We start from the raw sequence: 24,047 nt of genomic DNA, 5'->3' as shown, positions 1-24,047 counted from the left end.
ACAAAGCTACCAACTCGAAAGCTACCATGAGTAGTAAAACTGTCTTTATGAATATTTAACGGGTAGCTTTCTATTAGGAAGAGTGCTTTAAATTCAGAAGTGACAGTAATTATATCGAAAAGATAAATTCATATTTTATTAGGACATTAGTTGGCAATATTGTTGCATTGGCAAGAAAATAAAAAATAAAAAATAATTAAATATTATCGAATGTGGAATTATTTAGATATGATTTGCTTATCTTTGAAGATTTCTTATTAAGAAAAAATGAAAAATATAAAAAAAGAATAGAGATAGAGAGCTCTGTTAGATCAGAGTTTTTTTTTATATTTACTTATTATATTTTAATTGCTATTTTTTTTCATTTAATTAGTTTTATATTAATGTTCATTTTTATTGAGATTTTAGATAAAATATTAAATCATTTTAAGAGAAAAAATATTAAAAATTCATTATTGTTTATCTATTATTTTTCCATTTCATTTAATTTGTTATATTAAAATTTATTTTTATTCGTATTTATATATATATATATTTATTTTAAATTATCGTAAGACATTCCAATTGTATCATATAATATTTTTTCTTATAAATATTTATTTTTTTTTTTTACAACAATTCTCCAATTTTTCCTCCCATTTTATTTAACTCATATTAATATTTATTATTTTTGTTGAAATTTTATATTTTTATTCATATTTATATATTTCATCATTCACATACAAAATAATAAATAATAAATTTACATTCTGTTATTTACATAACAAATTGTCCAATTCAATCGAATACTCTGTTGTCAAAATATTTTAAGCAACTATGAAATAAATATTTCAGTAGAACGAAGGGACGGAAGAGAGAAATATTTTCCTCAATACAGTCGACGATATTCCTGGAGTGTTTAGCTTGCTTTCGTTCTAGGCAGAATTTATTCCTTCATATTTAATAAGGAGCAACTTTTGTGGAATATAAACGTTTACCCTATAAGTCCCATTGAATGTTTTTATTTCTTCTTAAATGAATGATACAATGGAAACAGTTTGCCCGCGTAAATATTCAACGGCAAGTTTTTAAAAGGAATCTTTAAAGAATGGTAATATAGTGCAAACAATGAATCCACGGTACAAACGTAACATTAACAAAGAGAAACGATCAATATTTAATAATATCAAAGAGAGTAAAGCATCTATATATAGATGTTTTCCACATATTATGATATACTATCTCAAATATCAAAAAAAAACAAAAAAAATTTATTTCTTTATTAAATAAAATTAAAAATAATTAATATTTATCAATGGATTTATTAATACTTATAAATAATATCGAGGGTTAATAATTAATAAAAAAAAAGTGAATAAAACAAAATACAATGGAACCTGAAGAACGGACGAATATCGAAATAAAAATAAATAATATCAATAATATACGAATGAAATTCTTAAATAAACCCTTATTTAAGATATATAATGAAAACTTTAAATTTTCCAGATAAAGTGAAGCCAAAATTCGTCAGATAGATTCTTGAGAGCTTGCCAAAATCAATGATCAGTTTTAAACATAGAACAATTGGAATATACATCACGGTTGCCCTTAATACCGCCATTGCGGACAGGATGTTTAATTAATCGCTTTCTTGCGCCTTCTAGTGGCGTCGTGGCTAATTATTCGCGCGTTTCCTTTGGAAATTCGACTCTACCTTCTGACTTTCCGCTTCATCCTTGTGCCTTTCCAGCAAAAGTGCCTTCCGATATTTGCATATGACTTACGGCTACCCTCGAAGCGAGCAAGGTTGAAATGGTAATGCGTGCAGGTGCGGAGTTGGCGACAAGTCGCTTAAAAGCATCCAATTAGAAACTTTCTCTGGGCTGACCTCGTCGACTTGTTAAGTCTGGTCCAGGGAAAGAAGTTCCTCCAGTTTCGTGATTTAATCGAATTACCAGTTTTGGCAATCGATCGTTTCGAATCGGAATCGTTTTTTAATCGGTATAGAATAATCACCAATATAAATGCGAAATTTTATAATTTTTTTCGAAAATATAGACTATCTCTCAAAAATGACTTTATCTCAAAATTAATTTTCAAATAATACAATTTTAAAACAGATCTGATGTAAAGAAAATTTGTAATTTATAAAATTTCATTAGTAATTATTCTGACAATTCGAATAAATTAACAAATACTTTCTCCTTTCCTTTCGATATTCAATTATTTTCGAAAAATTAAATTTTCATTTTCATTGAATTTCACTTATAACCATAACCATCTCGCACAATTCTCTCCTCCAAATTTATTCTTTATTTTAAAGATCTATGAGTCAGTCGGATGCAAAGTTGAATGAAATTTCTCGTCTAAGGAGCAAGATAAAAAGGATCGGATGTTTCCCCTGACAAACGTAATCGAAGAGAGTTGCTTTCGACCGACTGTCTAAGCATGTAACATCGAGATAACAACCGAGGTATCTGCCTTCCCGCTGTCGTCCCGCGGAAACATTCGAGAAATGCTTGGGGGGAAATACATCTCTCTGGAAATTTCATTCCGGGGGAACGAGGCCTTCCAATCTTATCGATCGCGCCAGACTTTTTCTCCTTTATTTGGATAACGAATTATTTGTTTTTCATGCGGGTCTAATGGAGAAGAAGGGATCCAATTTTTGCATGAAAAGAAACTTTATTCCCTACAAAATAGATTGTCCCATTGTTATATATGGATGTTTATAGATTTTTTTTTACGCGATCCTTTTATTTTTTGTCGATTGCTTCCAGTATCACAGCATTGGATTTCTAATAATAATAAGATTCGATTGGTTGACGAGAATTTTGTCACAATTCTTAATTTTTGAGATTATATATATATATATATATTTCAAAATTAATTGCAATTTTTGTCAAAATTTTAAAAATTACAGTCTTTTAGAGACGAAACGTATGATTTTGTTATTCTTTAAGTTTTATCTCATTTTTATGCTTTACTATTTTTATAATATTCGTTTATATTGCGAATTTTGATCCATAGTATTTTGTTCATTCTAGACACAAAAATTATATAATTCATTCAATTTCGTTAATTCTTAATTCGAATCTAAATGGATTGAAAAATTATTTAATTTAGTTATTTATTTATTTAGTTTATTTATAAGGAAGAATCATTTTTGTTTTATTTCTGCTCTTTAATTAATTTAAAACTCCACGTTTCAATACATTTAATTTACCTGTAAAGAGAAAAAGATATTTACTAACCTTTGTGATTCCCTCAATGAAAGCTCTAGTGGCAAGTTCGCCAGGACCATCGACGGTTTTTCCATCGTCGTCCGGTCCCCAGGAGGCACTATAAATATCGATGTGTTGAGGATTTAGACTCAGAGACCTTGCTTCGACGGCATCCGTTACGTCTCCGTCCAACATTCTCACTCCTTTGCACAGATAAATATTTCCCCTTTATTATTTACTTTCTATCGAATATTTTTTTTAATCAAAAAATATGTAATAAACATTCTATATTTCTAAAAACTGTAATAATACGATCGAATATCGTTGACAGAAAAATTAACTTAAAATTAAATTCGAATTGGAAAGATAAAAGATGAAATTAAATCGAATAAAATAATTCGGGATAAAAGTAAATTTATATTTTCAATTTGAAAGTATCGTAAAGATTTTCATAGAAGATCAGAACAAGCAAAAATCTTATAAAGATTTTTCAATTATTCAGATCAGAGTTTCGTTTCTGTTGTATGTTCTTGTATGTTTCTCTTTTGGAAAATTTGCGTTCTAAATTCTGTTTCTCTTGTACAATGAATAATGCAATTCGTGTGTGTACATAAATATGTATATACTCGTCAGACAAACATTAGTTTTTAAGTTAAAATAGACTGATAGATACAGTTTTGACATAATGTTCACGAAAAGAGCAATTGAATCTTATTTTCTATCAATTTAATACTTTTTCTCAAGATTTATTGCATTTCATTAAAATATATATTCAACGATTTTCTGTTAAAATTAATTTCTATGTGAAAATTAGCTTGATAAGAGACAAATATTTATTTACACTTCGGTTAACTGTTCTTCGAGTTACTTACCCCCGACGCCAGCTCCAAATGCAACTCCTACCGCGCACAAGGAATTGTTAGCAGTTGCAGCCACTTCACCAGCGCATCTGGTGCCATGTCGATTACTGTCTAGAACATCGTATCGTGGCATGGGATCTTCATCATGGTTATTGACATCGTAGCTGGCTTGTGGATCCTGGAATATTCAATTCATTTTTCCACATCAAAATTTGTTAAAAATAATTTTGTCCCAATTTTTTTTTTGTAATTTAAGATGATAGAATTTTTATATTTTAGAAAGTTTATATTTTTTCAATTGTGTGTTGTTTTCTGTAGTACATTTTTAGATACAATTTAATTATTATTTTGAGGGAAGTTGATAAAGGGAAAATTTTTATTGAAAATTCATTAAAAATTATCGACAGATTAACAATAAATCGTATATTGAATTATAATATTCGTAATTTTTAAATTTTAATTTTTAAATTCTAGAAGCCTAGGCTTTTAAAATGTTTCTTCTTGTAATATAAATTGGAACAATTTAAATATCATTTTAATATAATATTTTTATCTTAATAATATTTTCATTTTAAACTTTTTATTTTTCTTGTCTTCGATCTTGATATTTTCGAGACATTTCCTACTTTTATAATTCGAATCGTAGGACATTGTTATATATATATCATTCGATAAGATGTTTAATTAATATGGAATGAACTACTTTTGTAATTACTGAATACAACTTGGCTACAGTTTTACGAACTTTCCAGTGAATATCGATTTCCTACTAGTTCCAATGTAATTGCTTTTTCCTTCGGGCAGTTTGAGGATTGTTTTAAAGTTCGATGCCACGGTTCTCGACTCCTTTCATACAATATTTTTTTCCAATCGATTGAATAAATTCTTCTCCCGAAGTTATGAAATGACATTAATTTTTTACATCTATGCGAGCAAATAAATCATTTTTAAAATCAAATATAATAGAAGTACGTATTCAACTATTTCAGGAAAAAATCAAAAAGAAAAAAAATCTGGAAAATTCGGATATTTTCTATTCAGTTTCAAATAATATTCAGAAATGAATTATAAGAGCAGATTTTTATTAGATTTGAAAAGTTCCTAAACATTGTGAAATTTTGAAATTTGATTCTCAAATTGTTCTTACAGAATGATTGCCAACATTGTCATAAATATCATTTATATCAAAATTCAAGAATTCTAATGAAGGCATCTTAGGAATATAGGAATTTAAAATGTAACTTCTTTTTCTTTAATAATTCAAAAAAATTATTGCACGTGAAAGATTAATTTTCTACAATTTAAAAAAAAAATAATAAAGTCAACACCTTAATTTCTGACAAAACAATTGCTAATATCTTATCTAATCTTCCTTTAATTATTCAGAATTAAAATAGTAATATATAATAAAATTGAAAAATAAACTTTTGAATAATAAAAAAACTGTATGTAATAAATTGTACAAATTACAATAAAAATAAAATAAAAGTAATTGAATAAATTAAAATCAGAAGAAGATTGAAAGAAATCTGAAACAAAAATGAATAAATTCAACTTTCTTATCATAAATTTTAAACAATTATACCAAAACAATATCAAACATTAAAAATCATAAACACAATTCTAGTATTATTAAATATACGTACACAATTCTAAACTTAATATATAACAGAAAAATTTCAGCATCATTGACCAAATGTATCTCTTTTGGGCCAATATCGACTATCGTGCAGACCCGGTCTGATTATAGAGAGCCATATCTACTGTGATATTGTGAAACTCGGTGTACGTTTGTTCGTGGTTGCCTTATTAACTCCGTCCATTCACCAGTAAACATACGCGTTTCTCTGGTGCGGTTCGAGTCTAGTGTTTGACTCTGCTCGGTCGGTTTCCAGTTTCAGTCGGTAACTTCGACAATTTCGGTGCGGAACTCGGATTTCTTAAATTCTTCCAATCCCGTTCTTTGCGACTATTTCTCGCTTTATAGGGGACCATTGTTCCCTCAACGTCGTTAATCGTGGCCTCACGCATTCCTTTGCAATAATTTCACGTAGGGAAACGTTTCACGATGCAGCTAGGCGGAATTAGACGTTTTGGTATGTCGAGAGTTTCAACGTTTTTGGCAACGTTCCTAGATTCGTCTGTCTTCCGCTTTTGCAGAGTTGGATTTACTCTGTATTTGCCTCAATATCGATCTTTGCGTAAAATGGGACGAGTTCTGATAAATTGAAGATCTTGCAGAGGGTATGGTATGGGTTTATGATATCTTTTGAAAAATTAGAAAGAAATACTTGCAAAATTATTGCTTTTTGTTTTGTTACCGAGAAAAAGATATAATTATTGAAAAAATAGATTTTCACATAATAATTTTAATAGTTATATAGTGGATAAATCAGTATTTCAATTTCTAATGGATTTTTTCAAATTTGCCTCTGATTTATATTAAAAAAAGAAAAGAAAAGACTATTACTTGTTGAATTGTTAAAATAAAATAAATAAAAAACCGCGTAATTTATTAATTTACTTTTTAAAAATATCGTTTTCTGTTAGATGCAAGAGAGAGACAAATCTCTATCTATTTTTTACTTCGTATTTTTTTCTGTAAATTTATTTTACGAATAAATTTAATTAAAACGAGTATAATAAAAGACTGATTTTTCAATTTATTTTCTACTGAAAAATCCATAAATCTGTTAAATCCCAAGATTTAGTATTAATTGATTTAAAAAGATAAACAATAGGGCTTACGTAGTTCTTATAAAGATCCGGATGATTCTTCTCCAATCCGTCATCAAGAATCGTGACCACGACTCCACGTCCCGTAATTCCTTCAGCCCAAGCTTCTTGCACGTTCATATCTAACCCCTTTCCCCTGTTCTGAAAGCAATGATCAATTTTAAAGATTCGTAAAAAATAAACAGACATTTTAAAATTTAAAAAAAAAAAAAGTTTCAGCAAATTTACACAATATTACACAATTTTATGCAAAATATAGATAAAGAAAATTAGGATAAAGAAAAATTAAAATCCAACTAACCAAGTACCACATCTGAGGCCACATCTCGTCGTTGAGAACGGTTCTCAGGTTGGACGGACCGCGTTTAATAATTAGATCCCGTTTCGTTCTCGATTTTACGCGTTGTTGCTCAGCTCGACGCACTCTGCGGTCTTCTATTAGCCTCCCCTGCACTCCGAAATGCGGTTCCGCTGATCTCTTCACGACTGACGTGTGCACCATGTGGTACCAATCGTCCACTATCTATGGCAAAAGAACAATCTCGTATTAATGCCTTTGCGCGATAATCACAGTCCTGTCTTTGGACAAAATTTGTTTCAAATGATAACGAATGAATTTTAATATATACAGACTTACTTAATATATCATATATATATGTCTGAGTTGCGGCTAGTCGTTTTATTAGCAGTGTAATTTTGCCTTTTACGTTTTGACCAAGCGCACAATGCATTTCAATGAGAGAATGCATGAGATTTTGTATCTTTGGTCGTTAAGATGATGCTTATCTAGATTTATTCTATCCTGGTCGAGGAAGGAATTTTTGATGTTTAGAGATATTTTAATCTATTGGAAGAAATTTAGAAAATATTTAAAATAGTAATTGGGATAAGTTAATTTATAATGGAATATTTTATGATAGCTTTTTATTTTGTCAAAATTTTTTCGTGTTAAATTGTTTAAATTGTTTTAATATTGAAAAGTATTTATTAAAATTGTTTAACAATCATTTTAGTTTAGTTTCATTTATAGCAGTATATATATTTTAAAAAAATTGCTAAATTTTGATACTATATGATTAGTAAATTAGTTATTTAATTTTAAATATTAAATTTATTCTTAGTAGAGAACCAATTTATCTTCTATGTTTAATTACTGCTCAAACATTTTTTCTTTCAAAATTAAATTATTACAAATTTAACGGAAATTTATAAAATCAATGCAAACATTAATATTATTAAATTTTATCCTCTATTGGAAAGTCAATGATAAACAACAGAAAAGAATTTTGTTCCATTCCACTCTACCATACAATCTGTTCAACAGTTATACTGTTTTAATTTTTACTTAGAGCTGAACAGAAACATTTGAGATAGCACAGATTAATGTTCAGAAACGACAAATAAAACATTCAATGTTGTGAACAGAGAAGAAACCGTAGATTTTTCATTAAGGACGAGATATTCGTCATATTTTCGTGTTGGAGGGGGGGAGGAAATTAAAGCTGCTCGTTCGGGGCAAGATTATTTGATGCGCAAGTTTGTTCCTCGGCGATATGTAACTGTAAAGATGTACGATGCACCGTAATGATAAATGTGAAAAGTTGGCAACAGCTGCTGCAGGCGAACTTCTTACCGTTTCTTTCCCGGTGACAACTTGCACCGCATTTTTTTCTTTCTTTCTTTTTNTTTTTTTTTTTTTTTTTTTTTTTTTTTTTTTTTTTTTTTCAAGCTGAACATTTCTTTGTTCCAAGAATGCGCCTTAAATCCCGCGATGGAGTATTGTTTCGTATGCTTTTATCGCGTTGAAGCGAAGGATACGCTCCTCTATTGTTGCTATCAAATATTTTATCCCATCTCTAATTTTTTATTTCGCAATCCAAAGAATTTTTCGTTGCATCGAATATTTTCTGGGGAGAGGTTTCTTTTTTTAAAATTATTCATCGATTGTTACGATAATAATTCCTTTTTTTTTTTTTTTTCCTATTTTTTATCATTTCGAATTTTAATCTTCGATTGAAATATTAAGAGGGATGTTGCGCAGCTTGGAAAAGCTAGAGGGAGAAAATTTTCTACGATGAAGCACGATCTGGCGCGAACTCTTAATCAATTGCTAATTTCTCGAACGAAAACTTTTGAAATTACACCTATATATTCTATCGTAATTATGTTTCAAAGCGATGCAAGAACGTTTCAACGTAATTAAATCAAAAGTAAAAAGCTACACCGTGTTAATCGTTTCTTTGTTGGTGGAAAATTTTACCTCTAATTTCTCATTTTCCAACTTTGAAAAAATATCTCATTCAAAATTATATTAAATCAATAGAAAAGTAATGTTGGTTTTTCGAATGTAAAGATAAATCGATCTTTACGAAAAACTTTAATTCCATTTTTCAAAATAATTCTGTATTTCTTAATATTCTTTGAATCCCTCTTTTATAATATACTAATTAATTATTCATTTTCTCATATAAAATGAGAAAAATTTTGAGTTAATTAACTGAGAAAATAATTTCCTTTTTATAAGATACAAACGAATAAATAAAGAATTAGGAAAAGGTAGAAATTATAAACACGCATATATCCAGATAATAAAAATACAAGTATATAAGAATTTTAATATCAATTTATTAATACAATTTAAAAAAATCATAATGTGACAAACACTTTCATCACATTTTTTTCCGCCCCCAATTATTTCTATTACCTTTTAATTTTCCAAGTATCGACGATATTAACACTGTCTAATTATACACACATTCTTTAAAGCTCATCCTTAAGTTTAAGCTTTAAAATTTAAAAATGGAACAGATTCACCCTTAAAGTCTACACCCTCGTCACAAAAATGACGTCGCACCTCTACCATTACCGGCAAACACGGATCCAAACTGTTCTTCGTCTTGTAGATCTTCAATCGTACCTTGTACTTCTGACTCTTCCACTCACCGTTCGATTTGTAATTCTCGTTTCTCTTCCGTCGAATCAAATGGCCGTCCATCGATTTCGTGTCACCTTGTTGCTGCAACCTGCTCTCGCAGGCGCTTTGATTTTTATTTGTTTTACGAGGTTTTTTATAAACGTCGATCTTAGAATCGACACTTTTGTCTATTGTCGAGAATTGATAACGAGAATTGGGCTTCTTATTCCTCTCCTTCAAAGAAATTGCGCGTTTCTTGCACATAGGAGATCTGCAACTGTCCTCGTCTATATGTATAATTTTCGGCACCCTCTTCACCTCGTCCGATTTTCTTTTCAAAGAAGTTTTCGTCTTTTTCTTGTATTCCTCGTAAGGGATATATTCAATGGTAGTCGGTTTGATGGCTGGTTTGTACTTGTTGTAACTCGGCTTCTTCTTCATCTTTTCGGACCAGTGGGAGGACGGCGGCGGTGGTGGATCAGGCTTTATGTCCTCGTACGACGCATTCATTTTAGGGATGTATTTCGGCTTGTTGTGGGAAGAAGGATTTCTGGGAATTTTATTCTCACTTTTGTCACTTCTTTTGAACAGATACGACTTAAGCGAGTCGGAGCTGTGCTTCTTTATGCAAGACACGAGGAACTCCATTTTGGATTTAACTTTCGACATCTCGTTCGTCGTGAAATTATTAGTTGAATTGCTGATCGATGTTTTTTGATTGCCAGTTGAATCGTCGGTAGATGACGTTTTTGGATTACTGCTGCTGGTTGGATTTTTTTTTTTTGAATGAATCTCCGGATTCCGATCGCATTTCAAGAATTCAACTTGATCCTCTTGCTTCGTCATTTTCTGACACTCGTCCTTTATTAGTTTTTCAGGCTCCTTGCACTTTTGGACATCGTGCTCCAATATCTTTTGACAATCCTTTCGAGCATCTTTGCACTTCTCCGCCTTTTTGTGACGCTTTTCTATCATGCGAATACATTTCTCGTTTATAAGTTGTGCTTGCTCGCAACTATCAAGCGATTCTTCAACCGAACATTTTTGGACATTATTCGAGGAAATTTTCTCCTTCTCTTGATTAGTTTTAGAGGATTTATTCTTGGGACTTTTTTTCACGAGTTTGAAAGGGATCTTCTTCCCGGATTTTTCATCATTTCGTTTCTCGCATTTTTCTATGATCTGTTTGTAATATTTCTCGTAGCCATCTTTGACGAGTTTGAAATTCGAAAAGTTCCTCTTCGAGTAATTGTTGATCGCTAACGGTTTCGTTAACGTTAAACGTTTCAGGTGAATGGGAAACCTTCTATTCAAAATATAAGTGGAGACTTGTTGCCTGATGAAATTGAAATTTTGATAGTTGACAGTCGATGGCCTGTTCAAGATCGAATCTTTTTCAAAAGCATTCTCCAATTTGTCGAATATTTTTATAAATTTTTTGTTCGGTGACAAATAGATTCCTTCTTGTAACTTATAAAATGGAGAAAATTGTAGGATTTTATTAAAAATATATTCCAAGTATTTTGTTTTGTCAAATTGTGTACATTTTTGATATATTATGTTTATTCTCGGTATCGACGATTGTACTTTCGAAGATACCTGCCAATTACAATTAAAAATATCGATAAAACTAAGATTTAAAGATAAGAATGTGATTAGGAAAATTATTATTATTTTTTTTTCTTTTTGTAGTAATTGAATGATTCAAAGAAAAGAAGGATAGAGTTTATAAACAATTGTGAAAACAAACGAGCATTTCATTCACAGAATTATATTTCAACTTTCTTGTGTTTCTATTGTGTATTTTTAAATTGTGCTGTAAAATAATTTTAAATATTGTAAGTTGAAACATAATATGAAACTGATGAATGCAATGGAAATATGTAATATAATATGTCAAGTGAAAATTTTCTTTTTCTTAGAATTTCTTCAAAGATAAGATCAGAAAGTTAAAAGATAAATTTGTGGTTCTTATATTGCCTTGTATTTAATTACTTATAAAGTTTCTTCAAAAGAAAGAAAAATAAAATTTTTATTCTATTTCTCACTTTTGTATATTCAATATTTCTATAGAATTCAATAGAAATATTGAATAAGTACTTCAAATGTGCAAGAAAGAAAAAGAGCTTGTCTTTATCGATATATATATATATATATATATATATATATATGTATCATTAATAATTATATATATAATTATATATATAAAAATATATATATTATTATTAATGATTCATTATTTTAAAAAATATTTTATAACAAGATAAAGTGCTTCATTGAAAATATTACAAGACAATATGTTTGATCATTTTCAAGATATTTGCAATGAATATTTCCAAGTATCTCGATGAATTTGAAGATATAAAAGTTTTACCTTTCGAATGAAAAGACCCAACATTTCCTAATAGAAGTTGAATTGATGTATCTTACATGTTTTCTTTTTACAGAAAACTTTCCTTAAATAAGTTCCTAAAATTTCCTCAGTTTATCTTGTCCTTTTATTAAAATATTCGTTCTTTTTGAGGTTAATTTCTCGTTTGGGTTTTCTCAAATTAGTTACTATTCACTCCCTTCTTGAGAATGAATTCTGAGAATAGTTATTTTATTCACAGAAAATTTTAGTAATCGAAAAAAGAAAATAATAATTTTGTGAATGGATTATCAAATATTTTAAAAAGTAATTTTGATTACTAAAATTTTGATCTTGTCATAGTGAATGTGAATTGCGGAATAAAATTTATTCGCTTGCATTTTCAGATCGAATGAGATGTATTTCTTTTTTTTTTTTTATTTATTCGTAACAATTATTTGATATATTCATACAACATAAATTGTAGAATCTTCCTTTTAAAAATAAATATGAATTTTGTTATTGATTTTTAAATTTTTATAAAAAAAAAAAATGAAAATTCTACAAATTAAAATTTTACATCTATAATAATAAAATAATTCAATAAATTGAATTTATAATCATTAACAATTCTTATTTACAAATTAATCGATTTTTGATATACATGAAATTTGTATTTTTATTTCAAATTTATTAATTATATATATAAACAATAGCAGTAAATAAATCTCTTTTCGTTGTTTCATTTGTTTTGAAACAAAGAAAAGTTTAATCGAAATAAATCGCAAAGTACTTCTTTTCATTCATCATTCATTATTTTCATTTTATAAATTTTATAAATTTTTTTTTATAATCCTTCCACTCAATCAAGTCTCAATGCTTGTTGACACGTCGAAATACCTGTAAATATCTGGCTATCAATCTCTATAGTTAATTTCTCCTCGAACTTCCGGCATCAGAACGTTTTGGAATCCAATGCTAGATTGCTTTAGTTCCGGGATTCGAGTTCATCTTCGATATGTGCTTCAACATACGCAGACATTAATCGATCTGATTCATCGCCAGTTTAGCTTACGCGGTTGCAGAACTCTCTCTCTCTTTCTCTCTCTCTCTCTCTCTCTCTCTCTCTCTTCTTCTCTCTTTCTAAAAGGCATTCCCCGATAAATTCCATTTTGCATGTTGCTATAACACGACACGTGACAACAATATGAAAAGTGAAAACATTTTTACATTTTACTGGTTTCGATTCCATCAATAACAATGTATCATTCAACCATTGTTTGCTCTGATTTAGACCTTCGTTAGTCGAATTTAGACTATTATTTTTGAGGATTTTTTTATTCTATTATCAATTCTTTCTGTTTATTATTAAAATATTTATTTTAGAAAGTTAGGCATTTGCTTTTGAATATTTAAGGAAGCTTGAGTTTTCGTTTTATTGTCGTTTAGAATTTCATTCAAATTGATTATATTATAATTCATACAATATGGGAGATTTAAGCCATTTTAAACCTAAGAAGATATTATTTTAAAAGCATTGAACTTCAAAAACAGNTCGTTTTATTGTCGTTTAGAATTTCATTCAAATTGATTATATTATAATTCATACAATATGGGAGGTTTAAGCCATTTTAAACCTAAGAAAATATTATTTTAAAAGTATTGAACTTCAAAAACAGCATCCTGCATGTTTCTAAAACCTCTTTATTCTATATGGATTTATTAAAATTATTAATAACTGTGATTCCTTGTGAAATTGTTTAAATATCATCTCTTCTTGATATTAATAAGATTTAAAGAATTCTTTCAAATTAGTTTATTTTTAGTAAACTTTTCTCTTTCAATTCTCATCCCATCCTTTTATCAATATTTCCATCCGAATTTTAAAATTTCATTCAATAATTCCATACCCCGATAATCGCCATATTTCTCCTTAATCTGTACTTAACATTATCTTACTTAACATGTTCCTGTCCACTGTGCAATTCTCCGACGTTGTAAACGTGGTCTACGAGCATCTATATATGCGCTTTGGTGATAATGACCGGGTAAATTGAGCACATGTATGCACTAATGATGCAAATAGGTTAAGCAGCAATCAAGTTCTCCCAATGTTTCTCCCGATAGTAATAAAGTTAACGTTGCTTAAACAAAGTGAAATACTTTACAAGCTCGAGAATAATATTATCGTTCGTTTATCAAACGATGAAGATGGAAAACAAGAAATCGTGCGATCATCAATAACAATCGAATCAATCGAAAAAGTGATCAAAATAATAAATAAGTTAAAATTAAATAAAGAAACGTTTCAAACGAGGTAATTAAAATTACCAAAAAATTACCAAAAAAATTCAACGAATAAAAGGATAAACGACGAGGAAAAGGATGTTATACAACGCAGGGAAATCGTAATTTTAGAAAATAGGAAAAAATACACGTGCCTGAATGAAGGAGTAAAAGAGAAATCTCATGGAATATCCCACGCATATCCCGATTTTCCACGCGGATACATTCGAATGGACCCCGCGTTGTCCGAGTGAATTTTAGCGCGGATCATTGTCAAGCATCCCGCTTGTTCGTTCCGGTTTGTGCCGGTTACCGCATTCGCGTTACCGATCGATCACGATTTCGACGTGAGGCTGCGTCAAATATGATTTGCGGGGGAGAGAGGGAGCTCTGCGTGGCTTATACGATTTACGGATTCGTGTGAAAGCATTGTGATTTCGATGGAATTCGTAGGAAATTGTGGAAGGTCGCGGAGGGATAATTCGTAATTCGAATTGGTAATTCGACGAAGTGAGGAGAATTGGCGGGAAAATTGAATCTTTGATGGGCGGCGAAAAGGAAACTCGGTCGAAGAAATTAGAAGAAATCGGTAATGCCTTGAGAAAGAAGCTGTGGTTGGGGAAGATTTCTTTTTCTTTTTTATCTTTTTATTTTTTTTTTTTTTTAGAAAAGGAGGCAATAGAGGTGGATACGCTTCTGGACGATTTCGAGCGAGTCGAATCTTCTCGAGAATGGAAATTGTCTGGGAAATTGTGGTTCGTGTTGAAACATTCACGAGTGTATCGAGGGCAATGCAATCTCTCTCTCTCTCTCTCTCTCTCTCTCTTTTTCTCTACGATTGTTAAGATGGATTTAAAGGAGGAAGTTTTAACGTCGTTTGTAATTGAATATATATAGTTTGGAAGATTATAGCGGGGATTGTGTTGCGGTATGAATGGTAAATAATGCAATGAAATTCCATTTAGGTGAGATTGTTATGGCGGCCTATTGTGCGTATGAATTTTAGTCGAGCTTTTATTTACGTGAATTATCGTTGAACGTCATTCCATTTCATACGAAGGGCTTTAAATTTAGATACGATGCGATTGGAAATACGTGTTCTTGTATGTTTGATAGGAAAATTATTCGCTATGCTTTATACATATTCTACTCGAAATATTACAAACTTTTACTTTTCTCGTAAACTTTTATGGACACTGATAACATTTTTTTTTCTTTTCCTTTTTCAAATTTATCGGCTCGAATTATGGGAGCCTTGATAGAATGTACTTTTTTACAACCGTCTTTCCCATAAGTAGAATCGTTCTCCAATAGGAAAGATGGTTGTAAAAAGATACGTCTGCCGTGAAAAATTTTATTGAACCGATATGTTGGAAGAAAAATTGTCGCTATTCGATAATAATTTTTCAAAGGGAATACAAGTTATGAATTATAATTCTTAACAAATGGCACAAAATGGAATAAAAAAAGATTATAATTTACACGAAATTATTTCATTATTCCGTGAAATTTTTTCATTTGCCATATTCAAATTCAAATTATTATTAATCATCGTTATTAAAAATGTATTATTGTTTCATTATTCGAATATAATAAATTTCACCGATCTGAACCAAGTTGCATATCAATTACAAATAAATATTGTTTTTTTCGATCTTCCCCTGTTTCGATCAATCGTAATCCGGCCAGTTTGGCTTAGACCATCCGGTTAAGATTCGATCCGATTTTATGCAATCGTGGATTTTTCGACCATTTATTTTTGGCACCCTTTTATTTAACTTTTTTAAACTTTATATTTATATACATAGATGATTTTATAAGACGCGTGTGACTCAATGAAATTTAACCAACGATGTTGTTAACTCAATACACGTATATCAAGCAGAGGAGCCAGTTTGGAAAGCAATGCATCTTCAAATTAGAAGATCGGATCGCTGTGGAGAACATCCTGCCGGAACCACATCTTATGGAGGATTATATCTATGTTACGCATAATGATGCTGAGGTGCAAATGGCTCCACAATTGGCGGCCCACGAGGTAAGAGTCGATAATGACTTATATCTTTTTAGGTTAGATTAATGAAACAGGTATATTTACTAGAGGATGTTGATCATTTTCATCGTATATATTTATTAACGTGAAATTTTTCAAATTGTTTCATCTTCTCTTCGATATTGTTAATATTGTTATTGTAATTTTTATAATTTTTATATAGATTATTATTATTATTTCTTTTTTTATTTATTTTCCTATGATTCCAAATATATAATTATTTCGAGTATCATATGATATCTATATAAATTTTTTATCATTATTTTTTATTCTTATTCTCTCAAAGAATAATTGTCTCGCATAAACGTTATTCCGTTTCAGGTGCAAACAATAAGAAAGTCTACAACCAATACAGGCATGTATCATGAGGAAGGTGGTTGGCCGAAAGAAGTGAACTACAAAGATGTCGAAATTACTCAAAGATACCGTCGACGTGTGGAAAAGGATGATATTTGGGCACCGTGTATGAACGAACTTCTTTCGGTAAGTTTGGAAAGAAAAAAAAAAGGAAGTAAAATATTCGTCGATTGAATAATATTTAATTAAATAATTTGATTTCTCGAGCAGATTATTTGTACGAATGATAAATAAATTAGAATTAACGATCTCGTAACCAACGTTTATGATTAATTATTAATTGTAAATTATTATTAATTAAAACAATTGTTCAAAATTATTTAGACGATGGAGCATTGCGTGCTTGAAAACAATACCATGAATATCTATGAAAACTTTTTCGACGACTTGGTTCCTACGCGTATGGCCAAAGAGTACAATCTTAGGTATACCTATCATATTCAAAGAATTAATTCTCTAACACCATAACGATCTTATTAATTAATGATGAGACGAGACAAATTTTTATCCCTTTTTTATCTTTTTTAAAATCAAATTACTACATTTAAATAGATGGATATTTCAATATTAAAAAATCACGTATAAATTTATTTAGGAAAAGGAGATATTATTATTTATTATATTATTATATTATTACATTATTATTTAGGAGATTATTTAGGAGATATTAGGGATAAATTCTTAGAGAAAGATTGGAACGTTGCAAATTCTAAAAACGTTTAAAATAAATCAACGAAACGATCATTGATGAGACTGGTAATCCCACCAAATTCATTAACGAAACGACTATTCAATTCTACTCATTGAATCGAAACGAGCGTTATAAAATCGGGACACAAATTTACAAGCAATGGTAACGTAGTACAGGCAACGATCGGTACCGATCCGGCAATGAAAATCCGTAGAGTCGTAAAATTAACGACCGAAGCTTGTTTCGTCCGTGATAGCATCAACCGGATGATATACGCTCCCCGTGCCTGCAAAAATCAAAGGGCTTTCGTTTGTTCAATCCCCTCGTAATGTACGCGTATCATCACTCTGTTCAAATATTTTTATTTTCCCGTCAAAATTGAATCGAGCGCCATCTGCATCGATCCAAACACAACGCGTCATCCTAACCTAAATCATGGATTACCTTTCCATTCCCAATTTTAACTTTTCGATACAGTTAAATGATATTGAACGATACGAATTTCTTTCGAAATACATATTTTCTGTGTTTACAAAATAAATCGTGTATAATTTGCATATAATTTCATCTTTTTTTTTTAATTAATTGCTTTTATTATTGCTCTTTCAGCATTGACTTCAACGCCATCTGTACCATGATATACAAGGATAAGATTATTTAGAATTATATATTATAGAAGGAAGCAAATGATTATAGTTATTATTAGTTATGAGATAGAATATTATAATTTTCAACTAATTGCTCATCATTTTAATTTCTCTCTTTAATAATAAATGCAAGTTATAGAATCTTTTTATAAATTTTATATTATTAAAGAAATCAAAGGGAAAACAAAAATTATTCAAAAGTTCTCTGTCCTATAATTTCGTTCAAATTTATTGATATTGCACCTTTTCTCTCTCTCTCTCTCTTTTTTCTTTTTGTTTCCTCAGGGTTATAAATTTGTTCGAAGACCCAGAGACGAAGACAAGGCCGATCAGGCATTTATCGTGGTCTCCAAACAACTCGGATAGATTGGCAGCTGCGTACGCGTATTACGAATTCGAGACACAAGGGACCGACTTAAGTCCGTACTCCTATGTATGGGATATTGGTACTCGGTTATCTCTTATTTAATTCGATACTATAACGAAAAATGATATCTCATTGAATTATATTTACATAACTCTGTTCGTATTTATACATTTATATATATATTCGTGAGACATTTTTGTAAGATTTTAGAGGTTAAAACAAACAGGAAAGTTGGTATATGAAAATTGAGATTTGTTTGAATGAGTATCTAGAAAATGTTGCAAATTTTGTTACCCCTTTACAAATATAAATGAAATTCTATCTGTACCAATTTTTATATTTGTTTTGATCTCTCGAATTGATTATCCTGAAAGATATCTTACAAATGTGTTTAAATTTTATATTATATCATCATATATACATCAATTATTTATTTTTCATTGCTTCATTAACACATATTAAAGATATAAAAATTATAAAACATGTAATTTATCCTATCCAGAGAATCCGAACAAAGCTCTGTACACGTTAAGGTCACAAATCCCGTTAATGACGGTCGAGTTTAATCCTCGTGATTACGTAGTGTTAGTCAGCGGTCTCATGAATGGCCAGGTGTGTTACTGGGATTTGCGAACCGGTGAAACTCCTGTAGGCATCTCTCATGTGTATGTCAGTCACAGGTATGACAGTTTTGATGAAAATAAAATTGTGCAATTGAGATGTGTATTACAAAAATTGACAAAAAATTTCTTGAAAAAAATAGAATAAAAGCAGCGTATATTTTTGTTTAATTCGATTTAAAAAACATTTGTTAGAAATTTTTTTTTATATATCTATAGTCAACAAAAAAATATCTCATTTAAAGATTCATTTTCGTACATTTTTATTCCATTTTTTCACATTAGAAGAGTCATCTCCACACTTATACTTAAGAATTTACATTATTAAATTATTTAATCCAATTCATATTATCAAATTCCCTTAAAATCCTTTAAAAATAATTCCTCTCGAAGAAAAAGCACGAGAAAACGTGTCCCTGTTTCCCACGATCCATAAAATGTCCAACTTCTCTATCCTTAGCCCAAACTGAAGTTCTACAATTCCTCTTTCTTATCTTCCATTCGTTCTTCAGAGATCCAGTGATCCAGGTCTTTTGGATACCAAGCAAAAACTCCACCGATTTTTTCTCCGCCTCCACCGATGGCTTGGTGTTGTGGTGGGACATAAGGTTTCCGAAAAAACCGACTGAGAAATTGGTGATGGACCTCGACGACCCGAAAAGGGGAGATATATACAAAGCGACCGGCATCACCTGCCTTCAATTCGAACAAACTATGAGCAGCAGATTCTTGGTTGGTACCGAGAACGGTATCGTCGTGAATGTGAACAGAAGGACCGAAAATCCTGTGGAGAAATTGTTGGTCAGATTCGAGTGTTACGAGGGGCCCGTGCTCGCCATCGATCGAAATCCTGTTTACCCTAAGAACTTTTTGACGGTTGGCAATTGGTCCGCTAAATTATGGGCGGATGACACGAAGGAAGGAAATTTGTTTAGCATTCGGTTACATAATTTTTATACATTATACACACGTATTATCATACATGAGCTATCTCTATATATATATATATAGATTTATTTCCTATTATTAAGTTTACTTATCTTTTATCAGGATTAATTTCATTTTCCATATTCTTTTTTTTTTTCTTTTAGAGATTATGACTATTATATCGTTAACGATAATTGAATCGTGGAAGATTTTGCAATCAGTCAGTTTCTGAAAAATTAAAATTTTTTTTTCATCGATTGTTGAAGATATAATAATGCTCGTAAATACGATTTTTTCGTATAAATAAATATTGAAAAAAATGTGTCTTTCTCTGATGAATAGCCAGCAAACTGTCGATCTAACCGGTGGATGCTGGAGTAAATCCAGGTGTTCTGTATTTTTCACCATAAACGCAGAAGGTTTATTGGAGGTGTACGATATTCTGCTGGGCACGGAAAAACCATTGCTTAATATTCGTCTATGTTTCGATAAGCTAACCGCGATCAGTTCCCACGATGATGGCGACATCTTGGCCGTTGGAAGTCAAAAGGGCAACATATATCTGTTGGAGTGCACAGAGGATCTTACTGTGATCACGAAAGAAGACAGAATCTCCTTGAACAATGTAAGATCAATTTTAAATTTTGCTAGATTGCAAGATTTCTTTGAAATCAACTCTCAAAGTTTCAGCTTCTTTTTGAAGATATTTATGAACATTTAGGAATATCTTATTCCTAAATTCTGAATATTTTGTTATTCAAAATTTTTAAATTAAAAGAGAGAAAAAAAAGGACTCACTTTCTTAAAATGATATTTTGGTAAGAGAAAAAAAAGTTTATATTATAAACGCTCGATATAAAATTTTGTTAATATTATTCATTAAAATTTTATTAAGAAAATAATCCGCTGTACACGTTTATGATATTGAATACAATTTTCCGCTGGAAAATATCGTTTCTTCTCGCAGTATTTGGACAGGTGTGGCAAATATGAGAAGGCGATTGACAGTCGTTTAAAAGAAATTCGCCTGACCTATCATGAAATTGATGATACGCATGTGCAAAACGCGAAGAAACCCAGAAAAAGGGAGACCAAGAAGAAAGAGAAATATTTAGAGAAGGAAAAGAACAAGGAAAAAGAAAAGGACAAGGAAAAGAATAAAGAAAAGAGAAAATCAAGAATCTCGAAGGTTAGAAAGAGTATTCCAAAAATCAGCATTCCTGAACTCATCAAGGCGGAGACAGATTACTACTTCGCTGTCAACGAGGTAACATATTCGAAATTTTGTGAATAATTATATTCTTATTCTTTTATTTCTTTATTATTTTTATTATTACTACTTTTCCTTTTTCTTTTTCTTCTTCTTTTTTGTTTTTTTTTTTTTGATTTTTTTTAAAATCAATGTAACGGAAGTTATTGACGAAAATTTGAACAATGAAATTTCATTCATTGTTCAAACGATAATAATTTTAATTACACTAATTTCGAAATCATATTATATGAATATATGTGTCTAACAAATGAAAATTATTTTCAAAAAAGATATCGAAGAAATTCGAGCCACTCGATGAAGAAGACGTAGAAGCAGCGCAGCCATTGTTAATAGACAGAACGACGGTCCTTCGTCCCGAGGAGGAGGAAGAAGTGGAAAAGGAAGACGCGAAAAAGGTACGGTCGGTAAGGAGGATCAGGAGTCGGCCGAAAGTAGAAAGGCCGGTTAAAAAAATTGTGGAGAAACCGGAAGTCGAAGAAGAGGAGAAGTTGGAACTGGAATTAGAAAAGAAGAAGAAGGAAAGAAAGATACGCCCAAAGAAGATTCTGAAGAAGATTTGTCTGGAGCCATGCATACCGGAAATTTGTTGCGCTGATATGGAAGGTAAGATTGAAAATTTTACCAAATTTCTTTCCTTTTTCGTTCCTTTCCCTTTTCTTTCTCTTTTCGTTTGTTTTACCGTTTCTCGCTTTCCAATATGAATTAATTTCGATAATGGACGATGGAATATTTAATTTTTCGTGCGTGCAACGTATGATTTGGGATATTTTGAAAATTTGAGAATTATATATGTATAATTTCGAACGTTAATGAATTATTTTCTTCCTTTCTTTTTTTTTTTTTTTGGTAAGGAATAATGGTATTTAAAATAGATTTTTAGTATAAGATAGGATAGATGGATAATGAAAATGATTAGTAAGAATATTAAATACATTAGTTATAAAGATTTAAAAAGATTTAAAATTGATGAAATGGAAGATGCAATAATAAAATTGAGCGAAGAAATTAGAAATTATTTATCTCTTTCGATATAATTTAAACAATTTAGCACGTTAATCATTATTAATAAGAAAACATTATTTTTCTATTATAATTTTATCACATTTTCTTTCTCTCAATTCTTTCGATTTATCTCAAAATACAATTTGAGATAATGATTGTCTCTGCAATTCTCTCTCGACTCGCGATATTTTTTCAAATTTACCGCCAGCTTGCGCTATATACACGAAAACACGATAATGGCGACACGAAAAAAAAAAAAAACAGAACAAGCAACCTACTTACAACAACTTGTCCTCGAGGCATGTACTAATTAAACAAAAGTATATCTATCGCCGCAAAATAAACTGAAAAGAAAAGAAACCAACCAACATTAATTTTTTTGTATTATTAATTTTAATTTCTCGGCGTGCACGGCGACGCGCGCCAAGGGTCACTCGAAGCTGCAGCCACCGACTCCTTCAGAATTGGCCCGAAAACTACTCGATAATTTTCCACGGAAATTCATTTCATAACGCTTATCGCGGCGAGATATTCCCCAGGAAAAGTTTTCTCCGGTTACCCCCACGACACTTGTAAATTTCACAATCAACGGTGGAACTGCAAACAAGGAGTGCACGCTCTGCCGCGGCCTCCACTCCTCCGCCGAATTAATTTCAACCCGCGTTTCCGGTATCTCGCCCGTTCCCCCAACACGACTTCCCGCCCCGAGTATTCTAGGTTACAATTAACTCGGGGTAACGCGTCGGAAGCCACTTAAACGATCGCTGCCAAGTTGATAAAAGGAACGTTAAAATGGTTGGACCCCATTGTTGGGCTTAAACTCGAGATGAATGGAAGAAAAATGAAAAACTGGTTCGGGTTAATCGCGACGTTCCAGAAACAGAGTGCCCTTTTTAAGATTGGTTGTTTTAGCGAGCTTTGCGAAATTTTACAATTTGTAGAATTTAAGATGAATGGATTTGAAGTTTTTATGTTAAATAGTTTCGAAGAAATTCGAAAGGGTGAGTTCTGCTGGGAATTTTTAATAAGTGAAACGTTCATTTTTTATTGTTCTACTCTCTTTTCATTTACATTTAATTTACATATCGATTGTAAAATATAGTCGCTTCTTTTTCAAAAAAAAAAAAAGAAAAAATATCTTCTTATGAATTTATTTTTCATTTTCGTAGAATTAAAATTTTATAGTTATATTTATTATATATATTATATATATAATTTATTAAAAATTTATTAAAAATTTATATAGTTATATTTATATATATTATATATATTTTTTAGTTATATTTTATAGTCGTATGAAAATATTACAACACGATGTAAAAATTCAACATACATTGAATAAGATATTGAAACTACCTAGAAATACGTTTTTCAACGTACGAGCAAATGAACGTTATTAACAAAATTGCCATCGAAACTCTCGACTAAACTATGTCCAACAACAAATATGCAACCGTATCCCGTAATCGCTCAATATAAATTCGAAACGACATTTCGAAGTGTGAAGGAAATAACAGGTTAATACCGGTTTCGAGTTTCTTGAACTCGGCTCACTTATTAAATTCACCTAACATAACCTAAACAGACCGTGACTTTAAATTCCACGTCGACAAAGGAATATTTCCGGATGCTTAAGCGACGTCTTTGATCGCAGCGGCCCCATGCACGATGGGAATACAAAAATTGCATTCAGGAACGCCGTTCATCGCCAATATGGAAATAAATCCTACATGCGGCGGGAAAGAACGCCGCCGCCAT

General features: G+C 30.6%; 3 protein-coding genes across 6 annotated transcripts in view; 1 reads left to right on the top strand and 2 right to left on the bottom strand.

Moving 5' to 3' along the window:
* Positions 1–24,047, bottom strand: part of LOC122715543 (furin-like protease 1) — a 297,202-nt gene that overhangs the window by 37,787 nt on the left and 235,368 nt on the right. For both annotated transcript variants that reach the window (XM_043937814.1, XM_043937813.1), the window contains exons 3-6: positions 7,104–7,325; positions 6,815–6,943; positions 4,079–4,244; positions 3,237–3,409 (exon numbers count right to left, since the gene is read on the bottom strand). In XM_043937814.1, the coding sequence (XP_043793749.1) occupies positions 3,237–3,409; positions 4,079–4,244; positions 6,815–6,943; positions 7,104–7,325 (690 nt within the window). The remainder of the gene's footprint in view (positions 1–3,236; positions 3,410–4,078; positions 4,245–6,814; positions 6,944–7,103; positions 7,326–24,047) is intronic.
* LOC122715542 (dynein intermediate chain 3, ciliary-like) overlaps positions 1–24,047 on the top strand; it is a 62,921-nt gene that overhangs the window by 35,771 nt on the left and 3,103 nt on the right. The window contains exons 2-10 of one of the 3 annotated variants that reach the window (XM_043937811.1): positions 16,238–16,390; positions 16,727–16,888; positions 17,087–17,187; positions 18,386–18,546; positions 18,970–19,147; positions 19,600–20,028; positions 20,357–20,639; positions 20,982–21,281; positions 21,557–21,890. In XM_043937811.1, the coding sequence (XP_043793746.1) occupies positions 16,319–16,390; positions 16,727–16,888; positions 17,087–17,187; positions 18,386–18,546; positions 18,970–19,147; positions 19,600–20,028; positions 20,357–20,639; positions 20,982–21,281; positions 21,557–21,890 (2,020 nt within the window). In that variant the 5' untranslated portion in view covers positions 16,238–16,318. Of the gene's footprint in view, positions 1–16,189; positions 16,391–16,726; positions 16,889–17,086; positions 17,188–18,385; positions 18,547–18,969; positions 19,148–19,599; positions 20,029–20,356; positions 20,640–20,981; positions 21,282–21,556; positions 21,891–24,047 lie in introns of those variants that run through there. The other 2 variants (XM_043937810.1, XM_043937812.1) reach the window with 2 other exon arrangements.
* LOC122715546 lies at positions 9,582–10,691 on the bottom strand. The gene has a single exon (XM_043937816.1). It carries the CDS (start codon positions 10,689–10,691, stop codon positions 9,582–9,584), a length of 1,110 nt encoding a protein of 369 aa, XP_043793751.1.

Source organism: Apis laboriosa, unplaced genomic scaffold (genome assembly GCF_014066325.1).
Source record: "Apis laboriosa isolate Shangri-la unplaced genomic scaffold, ASM1406632v1 scaffold38_cov145, whole genome shotgun sequence".
Lineage (NCBI taxonomy): Eukaryota > Metazoa > Arthropoda > Insecta > Hymenoptera > Apidae > Apis > Apis laboriosa.
This window is presented reverse-complemented; position numbering and strand designations above follow the sequence as displayed.